The following is a 20,042-nucleotide window of genomic DNA, read 5'->3' on the forward strand; positions in this document are numbered from 1 at the left end:
GGCTTGACCTAACGTGGAGGGGAATCCGGAGCAAACTCCAAAGTCAAATCCTCGGAAAGTGACACGTCGGCCTGAGCACCCGCCGCCACTCACCTCGTCCCCGGGGTCACTCTCCAGGCGCCCGCACCACCCCCACCCCGGAAATCCCAGACCGCGGTCCTCACCGCCCGGACCGCGTCGCGGGCGCCTCCTGGCGGCCACCCGCGGCCACCCACCCCCCCCCCCCCCGCTCGGGGCGCGGGAGCGGCACTGGCGAACTAGGGAGAGAAGGGGCGTGGTCTTCTCGCGTGAACTAATGGCGTCATCGAAGCGACGGGCCCGGAAGGAAGTAGCGTGCGGAGAGGTGTGGCGGTTTCTGCGGTTGCACAGGGGTTCGGACGAGTACGGAGCGCCTGGAGGGACAGCCTGGTACGCGGCCCCCGCCCCTTAGAGCGCGCGTTTGGGCCTCAGTGAGGCTCCCGGCAGGAGCTGATCGACGGTTCCCCCCGGCCCCCAGCACAGCATCCTTTCTCCCTCGGGAGCGGGAAAGCAACCCCTTTCTGTCCCGTCCCTTCCCCGCGAGCCTCTAGGCGGGACGGAGCGGAGGCTCTTGGAGCCTCCAGCCCCGAACCAGGGGTCCTGGGACTCGCGACCCTCTCTCAGAAGAGAGCAGGGAAGGAGCGCGAGGTGGGCCGGGGGTGACTTCGGGGAGGAAAGGGTTTTTGCACATAGGACGCAGCTGCAGATCGGTAGCTGGAGGCCGCACGGTGAAATAAGCGCCTCGCAGACGTCTGCGCCCGAGTTAAGTTAGACCCGGGAGGCAGAAATCCACGCGCTGGACGCGTGGGCCCAGGCGCGCCCGATTGGGAACCTCGCTGACAGTTACCGTAGTTTTTCCAGATCATTCAGTGTTCAGGAAATGAGTCTCTGGATGCCAACTCCTTCGCGTCCTGGTGCCCGAATACAGTTGAACCCAGGAGCCCCAGAGTCTACCCAGCCTGGGGAACCCCCTTTCCCCTCTAACCATGGGCTTGGGGAACCTGTCAGTTGCAAAGTTCTAGTCAAGCATATGGGAGGGAGTGTGGCTTCAGTGCTGCTTAGATACCTATATTGTTTAGGGCCAAAGGAATAACGGGGAAGGTGGATGAAAGGCCAGAGAATCCCGCCATGGAACTCGGCTCGCGTGCTGTCTGTGTCGCTCCAGCCTCTGAAAGGAGTAAATAATGGTTTCCTTTGAAGTGGCAGGCAATTAAGGACTGGGAGGCTCTGACCAGAATTACACAGCCACAACTGCCTGTCATCTGACATCCTCTGTAATTTGGGCCAACGTACTGCAGCTGCCTCGCTTCCCTTTTACTAATATGAGTGGCTCCGGTGACAGGCCGTTCGTGTTCACAGGAAGGGAAGGCTGTGTCCTGAACGCTGCCCAATTGGCACTGGTTCTCCCTTGGGCCACGGCTGTATCTGGAGCCAGTTGAGGAATGGTGGTGCCAAGTGAGAGCAAGGAGGAAGAGAGTTGTAGATCTAGCCTTGTGTTCATACTACTACAGACTGGACGTGAGCCACTTTCTGGAGCTCAGCTTGGGGAGGTGCTCTCGCTGTCAGAGCTTTTCTCCCGCAAGTCAGAGCGCACACGTCTTGCTGTATCTTTTCCCCCAGGGTGAACGCTCACTGATGGCTCAGTTGGGAGCAGTTTTGGCTGTGGCTGCCAGTTTCTTGTGTGCATCTCTCTTCTCAGCTGTGCACAAGATAGAAGAGGGACATATTGGGGTGTATTACAGGTAAGGCAGTGACACGGCGTAGCTTGCAACTTCCTGTTCAATGACTGGCTTTCCTAGTCAATGTTTAACAGATTCTGCTGACCAATTGTGTTTATATTTTGTTGAATAGGGGAGTCTTTTAGATTGAGCTTTTGTGTCAGTGACCGTGGGGAGGGGAATACACACACACGTAAATACATATATAAATGTAAATATAAAACCTAGTAGTCTCATGCCATGGATGATAATCGATAAACGTGTAGAGAGATTTGGAGAGAAAACCTAAAGGCAATCATGCTCCTTGAAGATCATCTCTGAAACATTGTTTTCTCCTACTTGCCTCTGGGCGTCTCGGTGCCACAAGCTTACCTCTGACGAGTACCGGTTCTTGATGGCAACCTGAGGAGATGTCATGTGGACCTACTCTTTAAAATTAACATTTCAGGAAGAATGGAAGAGCCTGCAGGTTGACTTGTATCCATCAAGGCAAGCTCTAGGATAGTGGTTCTTACAATAACCCATTATGTCACTTTATTTTTATTGCTCTTTTTTTAAAAAAAAATGTATCTGTGCCTTAATATAAAGCAAAAAAGCATTTAGTATAAATCTTGGGTTGCTTTCCTTTGAGTCACCTCCATAACCAAGTTATGTGCTTTAAGTCTTTATGAGCACCTTCTTATATGTATCCCGTAATGCTTTTTCTCTGGATGCCAGTAGCGAGTTCTAGAAGTCTGATTGGGTTCCCCTCTCCCTTTAATTATTTCTTCCCACCATCTGCTTCTATGTCCCCCAAAATGGCTTTTAATTTTGTTACCATTTACATATAACTTGATTAGAAAAGTAACTGTACTGCCAAAAAAATATTTAGATGGTTTATCAAGTGTACTTAAAATTATCCTTTTGGTTCTTTGTGTCACTGGACTCCAACACTAGTACCATTAATTGGTCACTATATTCCCGGATTTAACTGCCCTTGTGGATCGCCACAAGCCCAACAGATACAACAAAACAGCTCTCCTCTCTTATCTCAAGTATAGCCAAGGATTCTGCTGTCTTTATTCCACTTTGTCTGTGTGCCCGTTTTTCTCACTGCAAAAGCATGAATAGCGGTTGTAGGTTTTAGCATCAGGCTTCCTAGAATATTAGGGTCAAGCTGAGAGGAAGACAGGGATCTGTGGGCATGGCTCTGGCACATGTCACTTTATATTAAATGTTTATGGGGCTGCAGAGAAAGTGGGCCCAAACAGTATTGATGTAACAGACACCCCTTTGCTAAACCAAGCCTGCCTCTCTCTCCCTCCTCTGCAGAGGCGGTGCCCTGCTGACTTCCACCAGCGGCCCTGGCTTCCATCTCATGCTCCCATTCATCACATCCTATAAGTCTGTGCAGGTATACTCGGCTTGTGGGGCAGGGTTGGACGACTGCAGACTTGGGTGGTGATTAGTGCGTGATTTGGAATGATTTAGCCATTGGATGAGCGGATGAGTGTAATGCCTTTTCAAGGAGTCACTTAAGAATAAGTCCTATATATAATATAAAGTATGAGGCTCCATGAGCCACTTACTTCTGGAGTTTTACTTGATTGTTGAAATAGCTGAATGGGGTCATTGCCTTGGCCCGTCATTCCCAGCTGGGAACTATGGCTTCACTTCAAGACAAAACCAGAGAAGAATCTGTTCTGAATACGCAGAAGGAAAAATAGGATGTTTGTGCATCTGTATGTTTTAAACCACAGGCTACCAAGATAGATGGAAATAAAACATGGTAATTTTGCTGGTTCTTTTTTGAATTTCAGAGATGTGAACATAATTGGAGGGGGGTGAACTTGGAGAAGGGAAACGACATCTAAAATAGGTGTAGGATCAGTTATGACAGACCCAAAGCCAGGCTAAGTTAGACTAGTCATCTTTGAAGTATGTCCAGCTAAGAGGAATAAGAAGATTCAGAGAATGACTTTTAAACTAACCCAGGGAAGTATCCTGGGATACCTCGTCAGCATCTGCCCTGTAGGTTTCTTCTGCCATTTACTGTGCTTGATGGTTTCAAAGTGCATTCCGTGCACAGTATCTCATTTGAGTCTCACAGTAATCCTGAGAATGGGCCGAGCAGGTTTTAGAGGCTATGAGGTTAAATAAAGAATCTGCTGTTTCAAGACTAGTAAATGGAAGAAACGGAAGTAAGCACGGGTCTTAGGACTCCTAATCCAGGGTCTTTTTCACTAAACCATCGTTGCTCAGCTTGTTCATGGGGTGGTTCATTTACAGGGAAGCGGGGTGGGTACCTTTGCTTGGTTTAGTCTCACACTCTGTAAGTGAGGAGCACTCATTGGGGGTGTTCACATTTCACAGAGGCCAAGTTTAACGCAAATAAGTATTCAAGGCAAAGGCTGTTTGGGTTTCCCAAAAGAACTCACTTTGTTTGTCACTGCTCACCTTACAGCATCTTATGTCTCCCCTAATTCCAGACCACACTCCAGACAGATGAGGTGAAGAACGTACCTTGTGGGACAAGGTAAGGTGCCCAGAATAAAGCTGTGAAGCCCAAATAAGAGGCAAGGCCATCTGGCTGGCTACAGTAAGAGACAGTGAAAAGGGACGTACCACTTGGTGGTTTCACCAAGTTCTCTGCCCCCAAGCTCCCTATGTTCTGAGTTGAGTAGGTGGTGGAGTGCAGTAGAGAAAATCACAGAAGGGAGACAAGTTTGGAAGGGCCTCGAATGCCATGATAAAGGCTTTTAGCACACAAATAACTTGCTAGAGGAAGATCACTTTAGCAGAACTAGCTATGGAGAATGTTGGAAAGGTGGTAGGGGGAGAACTCAGGGGCCGGAAATTCAAAGAGAAAACCAATATGGTGGTCCGGTTGAAAAGTCAGGAATGTCTGAACAGGGACAGAGTAACAAAGTAAACCACACCATAAGGAAACACTCGGACAAACACAGAATCAGAACATCCCACAGAATGACTGGCCCTATTTCATCACAAAGTCATTGTATTTGGAGGGGCCTTGGGTCAAAAAGGGGACGTAAAGATATAAGCAAATGTAATGGTGAACCTTGCTTAGAACTTGGTTCCAAAATAACAGCTATTAAAGACGTTACAGAAACTGCGTTAGTCATTTTGGGCTGCCGTAACAGAATGCCGCAGACTGGGTGGCTTAAACAACAGACACTTATTTTCTCACGGTTCTAGAAGCTCAAAGTCCAAGGTCAAGGTGGCAGCAAGGTTGGTTCCTGGCCTGCAAGTGGCTGCTTTGCTGTGTCCTCACGTGGCTTTTCCTCTATGCACGTGTGGAGAGAGAGAAAGATCTCTGGTGTCTTTTTCTTCTTTCCTTTACCAGTCCAGTCAGATCAGGGCCCCACCATTATAACCTCATTTAACCTTAATTACCCGTGTAAAGGCCCTGCTTCCAAATACAGTCGCATTGGGGATTAGAGTTTCAGCATATGGATTTTGGAGAGCACACAATTCAGTCCATGACAGGAACTTCTGGGGAAATTTGGAGAAAGACTGGGTATTAGATGGTAAGGAATTATTGCTAATTTCCTTAGGTTTGGGAATGGTATTGTGACTGTAGGAGACTGTCATTATTCTTAGGTGATTGATGCTTGACAGGTGTTAAGGTATCCTGACTGCAGCTTGCTTTGAAATGTTCAGCAAAAAAAAAAAGTAGATCAATCGATAGGTAAAATGTTAACAATTGTTAAATTTAGGTGTTGATATATGAGTGTTAGTTGTACTATTCTTTCAGCTTTTCTGTATGTTTGAAATTGTTTTCTAATGAATGTCGGGGCGGGGAGGGCTGAACTAAAGTGATGGTGAAAACAAAGTGAGAAACAGTGACCATAAACCCCCACATTTTTAAGTTCTGAGAACTCCGTTACCTTCTTTAGTCTCTTCCTTTCGATTGATTGCTTTAATCAAAAAGCACTGCAGATTAAAAGGAGATGAACTACTCTTGTCTTACCGCCAAAGTTTCGTTTTTTTCTTCGCGGAGGTATTTTTAGGAGGTGTGATTTCTCACGAGATTGCGTTCTCGCTAGCAGCTCGGAAGGACTCCTGCCTGGAGAGCCTCCTGCCTCTGACCTCTCACCGCCCCCCCACCCCACCCCACCCCCGTGAGCTCTCCTCTTTTCCTGTCAAGTCACACACCTCCCGCCACCCCCTAGGAGAGGCACCATATTCCAGAGCTTAGCCTTGACTGCTGTGTCCGTCCCTCTTCCGACAGCGGTGGCGTGATGATCTACTTCGACAGAATCGAGGTGGTGAACTTCCTGGTCCCACACGCAGGTGTGTGCTTGTCGTGCCCCTCCCCCAGCCCAGCCCCTCCCCTGCAGCCCACTCCCCCCGCCCCACCACCGGCCCCACGCCTGCCCCGTGTCTGCAGCAGCGCCCCGGGAAGGGACAGCCGCTGTGTCCGGGGATATGGTGAGTCCCGCCCATCCTCATCCTGAATCTCTCCTTCCTCCCAGTGTATGATATAGTGAAGAACTACACTGCCGACTACGACAAGGCGCTCATCTTCAACAAGATCCACCACGAGCTGAACCAGTTCTGCAGTGTCCACACGCTTCAGGAGGTCTACATCGAGCTCTTCGGTAAGAAAGCCTCTTGGGATGATCACCTGCTCAAGCAGCCCTGCTTCCCCGCTGCCTACTTCTGAGCTGCCCACAGGGCGGGATGGGTACCAAAGGCCCGGAAGTGTTGAAGATCCAGTGCCCGGGAAGCGGGCGGTCACACAGGGCACTCCTGGGAAATGCTGATGCCGGTGGAAGAAGCTCGTGAGAGTGGTTGAGCGTTGGGCACAGGAGTAATAGTGGATGCGAGGGCTCGCTCCTGCGCTGAATCAGAGGCCTGGGATGGAAGTGTGTTCCCACTGTCCCTAAGCATCATTTTGTAATGAAGAGGGGTCAGTTCTAGTAGAACCTTAGAGATTACCCAGCATCCTCCTTTCAAGATAAGGGTACTAAGGCCCAAAGGGAGAAAGTGCCAGAGCTGGCTAGTAGCAGAGCTGAAGCTCAGACCTCCCTCCCCTGGCTTCTGGCTTCATCCATGCCACCCTGGATGAAGGGCACCAGGACCGAGTGATGAGAACAGCAAGGGTCACGTTTAATTCTAGAAGTGGGACAAGGACCATAGCTACTTACAGTTCCTAGAAGCTCTGTGGGTTTTGGTTGTTGTTTTTACCCTATACCTGTAGAGAGGAATAGGGAAACGCTTAGAACAGAAAGGACCCACGTGGGACTTCCCTGGTGGCGCAGTGGTTAAGAATCCGCCTGCCAGTGCAGGGGACACGGGTTTGAGCCCTGGGCCGGGAAGATCCCATATGCCGCGGAGCAACTAAGCCCGTGCTCCACAACTACTGAGCCTGCGCTCTAGAGCCCGCGAGCCACAACTCCTGAGCCCACGTGCCACAGCTACTGGGCGCACACGTCGCAACTACTGAAGCCCGCGCGCCCAGAGCCCGTCCTCTGCAACAAGAGAAGCCACTGCAATGAGAAGCCCGCGCACCACAACAAAGAGTAGCCCCCGGGCTTCCCTGGTGGCGCAGTGGTTGAGAGTCCACCTGCCAATGCAGGGGACACGGGTTTGTGCCCCGGTCCGGGAAGATCCCACATGCCGCGGAGTGGCTGGGCCCGTGAGCCATGGCTGCTGAGCCTGCGCGTCCGGAGCCTGTGCTCCGCAACGGGAGAGACCACAACAGTGAGAGGCCCGTGTATTGCAAAAAAAAAAAAAAAAACGAGTAGCCCCCACTCACCGCAACTAGAGAAAGCCCGCGCGCAGCAACGAAGACCCAACACAGCCAAAAATAAAGTAAATAAATGTATTAAAAAAATAAAAGCAAATGAACTTTGCAATCAGTGGTAACAGCTATTCTTGACATCAGGACTGGACAGTGATTTTTCCCAGAAATCTTCATTAAAAGGACCCTGAGTGAGAACATTCTGTAGAGTAGACAGAGGCGGAATCGTTGGCGACACCAGTCGTCTTAATTAAGCAAACAGCCTTTTGCACTGTGTTTCAGATTTGGGAAATCATCAGAAGCACTTTTGACTTTTCTGCAGAAGAAAATGAATCTAAATTCACTTTATAGGCTTTGGATTCTCTTGTGGGGTTTGGATTCAGTGTGCTGTTAAGAACAGTTCAGTAAATCTGCTGTTGATTTTTTTTAACCTCAAACTGATATAATTTCATAGAATATCTTAGTTTTCTCTCTAGCCATTGTTTTAGAACTTGTGCCATTAAATGAACGTTCCAAAGCATTTGAAACAACAAAAGACAGAAGAGCTCTAATTCCCATGTAGAGGGAATTAAAATGTGAAATTATTCTGCATTAGAGAACTTCTCACTATCTTGCAGATGAACTTGGCGTCCTAGTAAAGTAAAACTTCTTGTACAGAGAAGCTAGGGAAGTGTGTTTGCTTTGAAATATCTTTTAACATCATTCTTGCCAGCAAGCACTGTTTTGTTTAGAATCCATTTGCATCTGCAAAGGAGAAACTCAAGTCTCTAATCCTGTTCCTTGAAGTTGGAAAGTTTTTCTCTGGTCCCCTCCTCTCAGGACGCATAGCCCTGACTTTCAGCTTGACTGCAGTTTTTATCACTGCTTGCTCTGATGCATCCTCTTTGCCTGTTTTATTAAAATGTTATCCAGTACTTGTTAAGAAGTTTGTCTGAAGACCCTCTTTGTGTTCACGTAATAACATAACTTAATCTGCATCTGTCAGCATAACCATCACCTATAAACAACTTAGTACTGGTGTTACTTTGGTATTAAACCACCATGCAAAACATTTCTTCCAGATTTTCCTAGAAAATTACTAGCCCTGGGTCACAATTTTCTGCCTTGACTCAGATAGAATTTAATCTGATAAACAACTGTGTTATTAACTTATGGAGGGTATAGGGCATCTCCCTTAAAGTTTGGTCGGTCTCCTATTTAAAATAGAAAATGTGGAATGTAATGTTTATCTCTAGCCGTCAAATTGTTAGACCCATGTCAGGTGGGAGGTGCTGCCCTTATGGGCATTCCTCTCTCAGTGCTGAGAGGCTGCTGGGAACGTATCTGATATGTAGAAGTATTAAAACCCCTTGCTTAGCGATATGACAGTTGAAGAAAGTACTGTTCTCAACCCTAACAACCAAAGCATAATAATTAAACAAGTTCTTTATTTTGGGTCCTGACTAGCTTGAGCACATCACTGAACCTCTGTGGGCCTCAGTTTGAGCATCTATAACAGGCAAGGAGTTAGACTTACTGTTCCTCAAAGGCTCCTGGATCACGAATGGCCACTTAAAGCAGATGGCAGCTGACAGTAGGGAGATGGTTCCGTGAAGATGTCCCAGCCTGGTTTCGTGGGTCCTTTTCTCAGTGCTCTTCCAGGATCTTACTGAGGATCTCATGGGCGGGGGGCAGGGCAGGGAAGGCCCAGGTCAGAGCAGGCAGCCTGGGCGCCGCTGTTCTAGGGCCACAGCTAGAGGGACAGTCGGTTACAGCTCTTCCAACCCTTGTCCGTGAAGTGACTCACGTGTCATGTTTCAGAGAGAGAATCAGGACCAAAGCAAACAACACATCAGACCACTTGGGCTCGTTTCCAGAGCTGTAAATTGTCATTCTTCTCCTTGTGTTATTTGATGGAGTTCCTAATGGAATTAGTCTTCCTTGGGGCTTTCCTTGACATCAGAGTCTGTTTTTCTTTTAGAAACCTCTAAAATTACTAGATTTAATGTGCTTGGCTTTTTCAAAATACCTAACTTGGCCATTCCACCTTCCTTCTTCGTGAAAGCCAGGCGGCCACCTTCCGTTGCTGCTGTTTCTAGGGAAAGGCTGCTGCCTGACTCAACAAATGTGCTCGAGTTGTTTGTCCTGTTAAAGCTTAGCTCCCTCTGGGCGAGGCTGATGTCTTCTTGAGGCCCCAGGGAAAGCTCACGTCTGGCTCACGTAGAGGACCGAGTGGGCCTCCCGCTGTGAGAGCCTTGCAGGGCGTCTTTAGACATCCGGGCTCTGATGAGCACTCTGCCTTGGGAAGACCTTTTGCCTGTCAGGTGCATTCGTGAGCCGGTGTCTTGCCTTGCGCTCTACCACCGTACTTCCCTCCTCCCCTCCTGAAAAGTGTAACAGCTCTTTCTTCTATCTGTCTTGATTCCAGATCAGATTGATGAAAATCTCAAACTGGCTTTGCAACAGGACCTGACCTCCATGGCCCCCGGGCTCGTCATCCAAGTAAGCACCGCCCTGGTGGGAGCCCTGCCATCGCCCCCCGACCCCCGAGGAAGGCGCATCCCCTCTTCCAGAGGATGTCCTGTCTGTGCAGAAAGATCAAGGACCGGTGGAGGCTGGTCCCTCAGCCCCTCACCTCCCCATCAGGTGCTGTTTTTATCCCTCTCCAGGCTGTGCGGGTGACAAAGCCCAACATACCTGAAGCCATCCGCAGGAACTACGAGCTGATGTGAGTGTGCCCGGTGCCCCAGCTGTAACCACCGCTCTCCCCTGCCTCCCGTTCATCCCATCCCGGGGTTGATCGACGCCGGGCCAGGCATCCCCTCTTGAGTATTTGTTACAGCGCACCACCCTGGAAGATGGGGCAGGCATGTCAGGACGCTCACCTGGGCTCCGCAATGACAGAGCAGGGATGCTCTTCAGAGGGCCGGGGCGGGGGCGGGGGGGAGGCATGTGGCATTTCACGGCTCGTGCCGAAGAAGACGGGGAGCGGCGATTGCGTGGGCAGGCAGGTGCCTTTTACTGAAGTCAGTTATGCTTTATTTCCTACCAATGAGTTTTGGAGGAGAAGGCAAGCCATGTTACTGCCTGCAGCAGAGCCGCTTTCACCTGGGACGTTAAAGAGCCTGCCAGGAGAGAGGAAGGAATGACAGCTTGCGTCCCCCGGGGCGGAGGCAGCTTGTCTTCTCCAGGGCGCAGTGAATCTCCGCAGAAGCTGGTCCCCAGCGGCCTCACAGCTGTGCATTTTTCTCCCCTTCAGGGAAAGCGAGAAGACGAAGCTTCTGATTGCAGCCCAGAAGCAGAAGGTGGTGGAGAAGGAAGCCGAGACAGAGCGGAAGAAGGCCCTCATTGGTCTGACTGTGCTTGTGGGGTCCCCCTTCAGAGCAGACAGGCTGGGGAGGGTGGAGAGATTCAGGAAGCCTGGGGCTCGGTCCTCCAAAGCCCTGCCACACGCGGGGTCGGCCTGCATCCCCCGGAGACAGCTGAAATTGTCAGATTACAGCCAGGGATCCTGAGTTCTGAGTTTCCACACATCTCTTAAATGAAAGGAGCCCTTCCAGTTAACTCCTCATTCACAATAATAATAACACCGATTGGGCCCTTACTACGAGCCATGGGCTTTTCTAAATGCTCGCGGGTGAATCATCTCGCTCCTCACACACCCACCCCTGCCGGGTGAGGAAGGCAGCATCCTTAACCTCCTCTCACTGAGCTGAAGCACACGGAGGCTAGATTGCTGCCCACGGTCACATGGCAGAGAAGTGATGGAAACGGGGTTCAAATCCAGGGACTCTGCCCCTGAACCCAGCTTCTTTACCACTGCACCAGACCACCAGCCACAGCCCTGGCCACTTCCTAAAGTGCAGTGGCAGGAGGAAACCTGTACCTCAACCCTTAAAACATTCCTTTGGGAGAAATATCCTGTGACTTGGGAGAGGGAGCCTGCCATGGCTGCCTCTGGGCCAGTGGCCCTTCACCCGAGCCCACCCGCTGCCCTGCATCAGGGCCACAGATCAGGTGAAAGGTGCAATGCCGTCAAACTCTGGAAGTATCGGGGCTCTAAACCTTTCTCAACTTCATTAATACAGAGGCAGAGAAAGTGGCTCAGGTGGCAGAAATCACCTATGGGCAGAAGGTGATGGAGAAGGAGACGGAGAAGAGGATTTCGGAAATCGAAGGTGAGCGAGAGATTCCCGCCTGCCTTTTCCTCAAACCCCGCTCTGTGGCCGGGGTGGGGGGGGGCGTCATTTCCTCTGCTCTGTAATCTCTGTGCTCAGATGTTATGGTTTCTTTGGAACATCCCTTGTTCTCTGTGCTCTGACTTGAGTTTTGGGGAGATTCGGTCCAGGCTGGCATTAATTTTCCACTTCAGAGAGTTTCAGTCATTCATCAGATTTTAGTTGGGTGCCACCAGGACTCTTCTGCCAGGCTTAAGAAAAAGGGAGGTCATGTGGTCCCTGCTGTCTTGGGCTCACAGTCTGGCATTGGAAGTAAACCAAGAAGCTAGGTCCAGACAGCAGCTCTCTCCCCCCTGCCTTACCCGCCCCCCTCCTCAGAAGCCCGTGAACACCGTCGTTTTGGCCTCTCAGGGTCCCTGTGGATGTTAAGCTGGGTGTGAAGAAGACACCTTTCAATACTGACACCACGAGCTGGAGAGAGGTGTTGTCTTTGCCAGCTTCTCTGAATCTCACTCACCTTCAGTCCCCTGCCCCTCAGCTCTCACCTCATTCCCACCACCCACCTTCTCCTCCGTGTGGTGCCTTTATGTCAAGCAAATTCTAGGCCAAAAACAAGACCTCAGGGCCCAGCTTCAGGCTGCACAGTGCTGTGTCCAGTAGTACTCACGATGGGGCCTCTCGGGCTTTGCAGGTGCCCGTGGAGGAGCCAGTTAGGCCTTTATGGATCAGCAGCTCCTCACTGGGGAGCTCTTAGCCGAACAGCACATTTTTATTATAAACGCAGGTCACCAGGCGCTAAGGCCAGTCGAGTTGGCCGCATGCACCCCAGCCAGCCTGCAGGCTTCCACCACCCAGGGCCTTGCTGAGGCTGTGCAGTAAGAACCCACCCCCAGTCCCTGCTTGCTTCCCAGGCTTTTGCTACAGCCGTTGCTCGTGCAAGGCTGGCATCATTCCCAAGGCCAGGGAGTAAATATTAGAAATTTTGCATCAGCTTGACCGAAAGCTGGTCTGAGCAGATTAAGGAAGCAAATTGCAAAGTAGAAGTTTAAATGTGTCTTAGTCCAAACAGGTGTTAGTCTAGACCATGGCATGTCATGCCCTTCAAGTTGTGCCAGCTTAAGCGCTGCTAATTGGAGCCTTTCTGAAATGATTGATGGAAATGAAAAGGCAGCTGAAGTTGGAGAGGGGCTGAACTGTTTTGTTTATGGTAGTCGGTTTCAGGGCAGATCCACCTCGGGCCGTATCCAGAGCCTTCTTCGGGCTTCCCTTGGTCTTGCTGTGTACTAGGAGGGGAGAGCGCCGGGGTGGAGAGCTCGGAGACAGGAGGTTGAGGCGGGTCCCGTCCCTCTCCTCACAGGCCACAGAAGGAGTAAGCGGCTAGAAAGAGGACGTGTCTCCACGATGCTGTCAGAAAAGACACTGTCGGGCACAGCGGCAGACTTACTCAGAGTTAGCTAGGCCCCACCACCGGGAGATGCTGTCAGAGCACTCCTTCATCTTGGTCGATTTTCACAACCACTTGTGAAACAGGAGAAAAATGCCTTTTCCCCAGTTTCATAAATGAGGAAATCAGAGCACAGAGAAGCCAGAGCAGTGTGCCCAGGGTCACGGAGGCAGTCGGGGAAAGTGGCGGGGACTAGCCTTCTGATAGCCTCTGCCCTTCACTTCACTGCGTTCTTCTCTTAAGATGCGGCGTTTCTGGCCCGGGAGAAGGCCAAGGCGGACGCCGAGTGCTACACTGCCATGAAAATAGCCGAAGCAAATAAGGTAAAGGCCCAGCGCCGCCTGGCCGCCAGAGGGCGTGTGCCCGGCTTGAGAGTAGCCGGGTGCTTGTAAGAACATGGCGCCTGCCCCAGCCCCTCGTGGTCGCGAGCGAGGACTCCTGGGCCGTGTGGGCCAGCGCCTTCCCTTTCCCTTAGCTGGACCCTGAGAGAAGTTTGATTTTGCTGGTAAACAGAGAAACTCCTGAAACTCTCGCAGTTCTCACCTTGAGGACCTGAGATTACTCTCTCCCAGAGAAGGGGTTTCGCGGTTACTAACGTAACATTGAGACCAGGAAGAGGCGCAGGGGGTGTGGTTCTCACGGAGACCCTCTCCTCGCGAAAGTAAAGGGATGCCGCCCAGACTTTCCCTAATCTGGCCCCATCAGAGTCTTCCTTCCTCATTTTTCTTCCAGCTGAAGCTGACCCCTGAGTATTTGCAGCTGATGAAGTACAAGGCCATCGCTTCCAACAGCAAGATTTACTTTGGCAAAGACATCCCTGACATGTTCGTGGACGCTGCGGGCAGCCTGGGCAAGCACTTGGAGGCGCTAGCTGACAAGCCGAGCTTTGGCTTAGAAGAGGAGCCTTCGGAGGCAGACGCGGAGGAGAACTGAATGTTTCTGTCCCCAGCCGCACATGACCCTCAAAGAGATCTTTATTTTTTAATGATGAACCAGCCCTCCCTTCCACACTACCTTCTTTGACTCTCTTCCACGTACTGTGGTGAAAAAAGAAGAAACGGACTTAAACCTATTCCCCTTCCTGGGAAGCGGGGGTAGGGACTGATGAATTGGGGTTTTCTTCAGGTAAGTAGGTTACGTGGCTTCTGTTAAGATTTGGAAACCATGGGCTAGCCCTTTGAGCTCCAGGCACTGATTTTCGCCCTTTTGAAGCTGGCTTAATTAGGGATGCTATTAATAAGGAGTGGGAGAAATGCAGGGTGTCGCCTCCGATCGGACTGCCCTTATTTGGGGAAAGGCAGTCCAGTGTTCTCTACCTGCCTCCAAGGTGGGAGATGCCCGTGGGTGAGGCCCAGCTACCGAGCAAATACGTGCTTGTAAGTTTGCCAGCAGAGCTGTGGAGAAACGGCTGCGGTGGATGTTGGCTTTCCCGGCGCTCCTGGCCATGAGCCCGTGGGTTACTGCCGAGGCCCGCTCTCTGGAGCCCTGGTAAGGAAGAGCTGGTGCTATAGGTTTTGCAGGCTTTTCTGCACACCACCCTCCTTGCCCCAGGGCTGAAAGAGTGGTGGCTTCCGACCACATTTCCAGGGTCAGGGTTTGGCCGCCACCACACAATTCTTTTTAAAACTTTTCACCTATTCTGTGATTTGGTTTTTTTCTCCTCTTAACCTGTTCGTTGGTTCCACTCAGCATCAAGAAGACAGGAATGAAGAACTCAGGTGTCTTCAAAGCTGCTGAAGTGGGACCGTGCTATCTGTTAGCCACTGTGGTACCTGCTTGGCAAACTGTGCGCGTTCCTTGAGATCAAGTGTCTTTTCATTGCTGTGGGGATCCTACGGTTGAAGACCTCCTCTGGGGGAGGAAGAAGGGCTCGTCCCAAAGATTCCCCAATCTCAGTGCCTGTGACTCGTGCTGGGGTCTGTCTGATGTAGTGATAAGGGGGAGCCCGTTCGCTAAGCGGCCGGTGTCTTTAAATCCAGGGCTCCAGGGGTCACACCGAGTGTTAAATCTCCAGAGACAGCTGTGTGGGTACGAGTTCATGCCCTAGTCCCTGGGTCAGGACTGCATCAGAATCCACTCAAATGTTTTTTCATTACTAATTGGGAGATTTGGATGGGGGGAACACAAACATGAAAAAAAGGTTTTCTTGTGTCCAGAAGTTGGAGTTGGGGGCAGGAGTGTGTACCAGGTCGCTAAGTGGAGGGCAGCTGTCTGGAGTGAACTTGCAAGCCTGTTGGTATCGTCCACGACAAGCCCTGGCTGAGGATTTGTTATTAGCTGCCCCCCTCCAAGAAGAACTCCCACTGTACCCCTCTTTTCTCTGTGAAACTACAAATGATACTTTCAGGCACAGATTTCCATCTCATTTTTGATCCCACACCCAGACTTCTGATTAATCGAATGGCCCCAAAAGTCGGGCTACCTTGCTTCTAAGTAGCACCAGGCTCTTCGAGAGTTGGGGGAGCGTTCAGCCGGCCTAGGAATACACAAAGGGTTAATCCCTCTTAATTTAAATGTTGCCCTTCTCTGTTCTAATTTGTGGGACTTAGAATTCTCAAACCACCATTCCTGGTCACACTTTGTGCAGGCAGCCAAATGTTCCTGGGAGTGATGGATTTTAATGTGCTCAGAAGGCCTTGCAGAAGGCAGTTAGTCTAAGACCAACATAAGGTATCCATCATTAAGATACACTCACCCTCCTCCCACTTCAGTGCCATTGATCACTTGTTAGGAGTACCATGTCACATCCAGCATCCCTGATTTACATATTTGTCGGCTCCTCTGCTCTGAGACCGGCTGCCTAAGCCTCAGAAAACACTACTTCTCTCCAGTGGAATACGCAGCAAGGACATCTCAGCCTCTCTGAATAGCAAGCTTGCTCAGTTTCTTAACCGGAACTTCTCTCTAATACTAGCATCCTGTGATGGCTTGTCCCTTGCACTAGATCACAAAGGAGCCTTGGTGAAGTCCTGCTCCACCTGCCCCCCTTCAGTGTCAATGTCACTTCTTCTTTAAGCAAAAAATATAACTGTTGTAGTACCCATTCGTTTAACTCCAATGTTGTCTGTACCTGCCTGAATAGGAAAATCATGGAAATGGGCTGTTTTCTTAGCTTGGGACAACTAACCAGTCTGTCTGTGTGACTTCGTTTCTGTAACACTTACTAGAAAACCTGATCTGAAAACATTTGAATTCTAAACATGTAAACTGTGACAGCCTGCAATTCTGTAGGCAGTAAAGTCATGGCTGCTACTGATAAATGGAACCTCTATCAAAATAAGGAACTGTTTATAAGAGTCAGTTTTTGTAGGACTTTCCAAGGAAAAATCACCTTGGTTGAATGTTTCTCACTCATTAAACTTTGCAGAAGTGATCTATATTCAGTACTGTTTTTAATCACTTTTTTTAATATCAGGACAGAATATTTGAAAGGAAGCCACAGTTTGTTAATTTTTATATGACTAAAATAAATTCGGAGGGATCTGCGATCATATTAAGTTGAGAGAGGGAAAAAAATCACTGAAAGAATTTTAGCAATATAGTCATCCCTCGGCATCTGCAGGGGACTGGTTCCAGGACACTCCCCCCGACCCCATACCAAAATCCGTGGATGCTCAAGTCCCTTATATAAAATGGCCGAGTGTAGCTGCCCCTATATCCGCGGGTTCCACATCCACAGATACAAAGGGCCGACTGTATTGATCCGAAAAAAGTAGATGTTTTATAAATGATCTGTTGCAGTTTCTATGAGTCTCTATCTTTCAACACAGATAACTTCACCATTTATAAACAGTGAAAGTAAGAGCTTCATATTTACTGACTACCTATTTAAGTTTGATCGAGGATAAGTTGTATCCTGACTAGGGGTCACTCTGCCTCTATGGACTTAACCACTGCTTCTTTAGTTCTATTCAGTAGGGTTCTAGCCACTATTTCTGGTGTTTCCTTTTAAAAGAGGTAATAGCCAATCATTTTGTGTTTGTATTTCCATTCCTCTCTATTTCTGCTTTTGTGCAAGCTGGTGATTGAATAGTCAAAACTAATTCTACTTGCAAAGAGCCCCGAGGACTGAATGACCCCCTTTGAAACTGAGAAATGATTGTTGTTATATTAATCACTCTACAAATGATATGCTGGATTAATTGCCTTGGGCTGATAGATGGAAGAACTGTTTTAGACAACTCTAAAGGTGTGATTTGATGTCTTAGTTTTATTTTCAGTCTTGCTAAATAAAATGAGTCTTTGTATTTTTTTATTACAGTGAAATTTAGCAATAGCTAATATTAGATTAGGTGATATAAAGAGATAAAACATTTCTGCCTAGTGAGTTAAGTCGAGCCCAAAAAATATATTCAGATGAATATCTATTCCCATTATCAATGTAGAAATAATAAACAGCTTATTTGTGAAAATGGCATAATTCTTGGTAGGTGCTACGGAGATTTATCGTAAAATACTCCAAACACTGCTGCAATTCTGCTCCAAAAGAGCAGAGGTACTTTCAACTGACCCAAAATATACTTTGATATCAATTCGGTAAGAAAGTCGCAGTCTCTGTCTGGGAAATATGCCCAGCCTAGAGTTGCCGAATAAAATACAGGATGCCCCGTTAAATGTGATTTTCATATAAATAACGAATAATTTTTAGTATAAGTATGTCCCAAATATTGCATGAGACATACTAAAAAGGTATTCGTTGTTTATATGAAATTCACATTTAACTGAGCATCCTGAACAGTTGACCCTTGAACAACACGGGTCCGCTCTTACACGGATTTTTTTCAATAAACGCATACTACAGGACTATTCAATCTGCGGTTGGTTGCCTTCGCAGGTGCAGAACCACAGATACGAGGGCCTGCTATAAAGTTATAGGCAGATTTTCGTCGCTGCCAGCCGGGGTCAGTGCCTCTAACACCTGCATTGTTCAAGGATCAACTGTATTTTTATTTGCTAAATCTGGCAACCCTAGCCCATGCTTTCTCAGGTTTTTCGATGGTGCTCCCAAACTTTTTCTGTTGGTTGGAGAGCCCAACACAAATACTATGGATTTACAATTGAATAGGTAAATTAAGAATGTAGTTTCTAGAGTTAGACTTGCCAAGATTCAAATCCCTTCTCTACCACTTCTTAGATGTATGGTCTTGAATAAATTCTTTAACCTGTCTGAGCCTCAGTTTCTTCATCTATAAAATGGGTTGAGTGGATGAAATGAAAACGCATAGTGAAATGAAACGCATGTGAAGGGGTTAGCACGGTGCATAAGTGTTCAAAAATAACTTATTTTCAGTCATCTGGAAAAACAGGCTAGAAAACACACAGGTAACTAAGTGGGAAATCAAACAGATGTGATAACATGGAATAAGATTACAGGTAGGATAGCACATAGAGGAAGAAAGGAACAACACTGCAATTCAGCAGACGCAGTATTGAGAATTCGTACTTCCAGCAATGCAGTAGACAGGTAGAAAATTAGCCAGTTTGGCCCTGTTGAAATTAATTGCCCACTTCTGGGCTCCAATTAAAATTTAAAAAGACTTGTAGAGGCTAGAAAGAAAAAATGTTAAAACCAAAAGAAAAAAAGTAGTTAAAAGCTAAATCTCATGGTTGACCCCAGAAAAGGCAGAAGGGGAGTTTAGCAACTTCGGTTTTATAAAACTTGCATGATTGTACAACACAGGGAATATATCCAATATTTTAAAATAGCCGTAAATGGAGCATAACCTTTAAAAACTGTGAATCACTATATTGTGCACCTGTAACGTATAATATTGTCCATCAACTATACTTCAATTTTTTTAAAAAGTTGCGGGTTTTCCTTGGTGGTCCAGTGGTTAAGACTCCACACTTCCACTGCAGCGGGCACGGGTTCGATCCCTGGTCAGGGAACCAAGATCCCGCCCGCCTCATGGCACAGCCAAAAAAAAAAAGGTTGCATCATGGTCAGCTAGATAGTCTAGCTCCTCAGAGACCAAAGAAGAGGAAATGGGCTCGCAGAATAGAGCATTTTGAAAGATTTTACTTTAAGACTGGCTAAAATTTGAAATAGGGAGAAGTGGTTATCTGCAAATAGAAAATAAATCCAGGGATTATCACAGATAACATTTTCTTCTCTGATGGTCTTGGGGAGATTCTGTGCTGTTTGGGATGGTTTAAATGTCATCCTCTCTATATGAAGTATCAAATGATCTCTAAAGGTCCTCACCAGGTCTAGGGTTCTAGAATCTATATTGACATTTCAAAAGCCAAATGTGACAGTATGTTTGCTGAGGGATTGCTGACATGGCTTCTCTACCTGAATTCATTTAAACTGGAACATGGGCATTATTTTTCCATTTCTCTTCAGAGCCAAGTAACCAGGCAACAGTAATTTTGTATTATTTTATCTTTTTTTTTTTAATCCCCCTGAAAGAATCACAGTAAACTCAAAAGGAAACTTTTATATTTGGCCACGCCGCGCAGCATGTGGGATCTTAATCCCAACAGGGATGAAACCCACGCCCTTGGCAGTGAAAGTGCAGAGTCCTAACCACTGGACGGCCAGGGGATTCCCTAAAGGAAATAATTTTTAAATCCATAAATGTTTTTCTCATAATTCAGGGCCTTAGACTACAGAGGTGTATATTTTAAAAGTTTGATGGCATTTATGGTAAGTATACTAGATTTTTATAAAATTGTTTGTGAAACCGGTTCCTCTGGATATTTGGCTTTCTAATCTCTTTTCTTCTTTGTCCTTGCAAACTGTTGGAGCAATTTAAAGACAATTACTAGGGATGAGGTGATTTCAGACTTGCATTTTTCAAGGATTAAGTAGTATGGAAGGATGAAAGGTTAAATTAGATGGTTGATGTCCCAGGAAGAGGAAGAAACTAAAAATGAAAATAAGGAGGAAAAAGTGGAATAAAATTCATTCAAAAGTACAGCTAAGACGCTAAAATAAAAAATTGGAAAATGGGAAA

At 48.0% G+C, this 20,042-nt stretch overlaps 1 protein-coding gene across 1 annotated transcript; it reads left to right on the top strand.

Moving 5' to 3' along the window:
• Positions 1–323: 323 nt before the first annotated feature.
• Positions 324–18,218, top strand: ERLIN2 (ER lipid raft associated 2). The gene is made up of 12 exons (XM_082863863.1): positions 324–408; positions 1,639–1,760; positions 3,048–3,129; positions 4,205–4,251; positions 5,968–6,029; positions 6,212–6,337; positions 9,890–9,963; positions 10,131–10,189; positions 10,721–10,812; positions 11,550–11,639; positions 13,327–13,406; positions 13,816–18,218. The coding sequence occupies exons 2-12, from the start codon at positions 1,654–1,656 to the stop codon at positions 14,014–14,016; spliced, it is 1,020 nt and encodes a 339-aa protein (XP_082719989.1). The 5' UTR covers positions 324–408; positions 1,639–1,653; the 3' UTR covers positions 14,017–18,218.
• Positions 18,219–20,042: the final 1,824 nt, after the last annotated feature.

The sequence above is a fragment of the Leucopleurus acutus genome (genome assembly GCF_964270905.1).
Source record: "Leucopleurus acutus genome assembly, chromosome: 21".
Classification (NCBI taxonomy): Eukaryota; Metazoa; Chordata; class Mammalia; order Artiodactyla; family Delphinidae; genus Leucopleurus; species Leucopleurus acutus.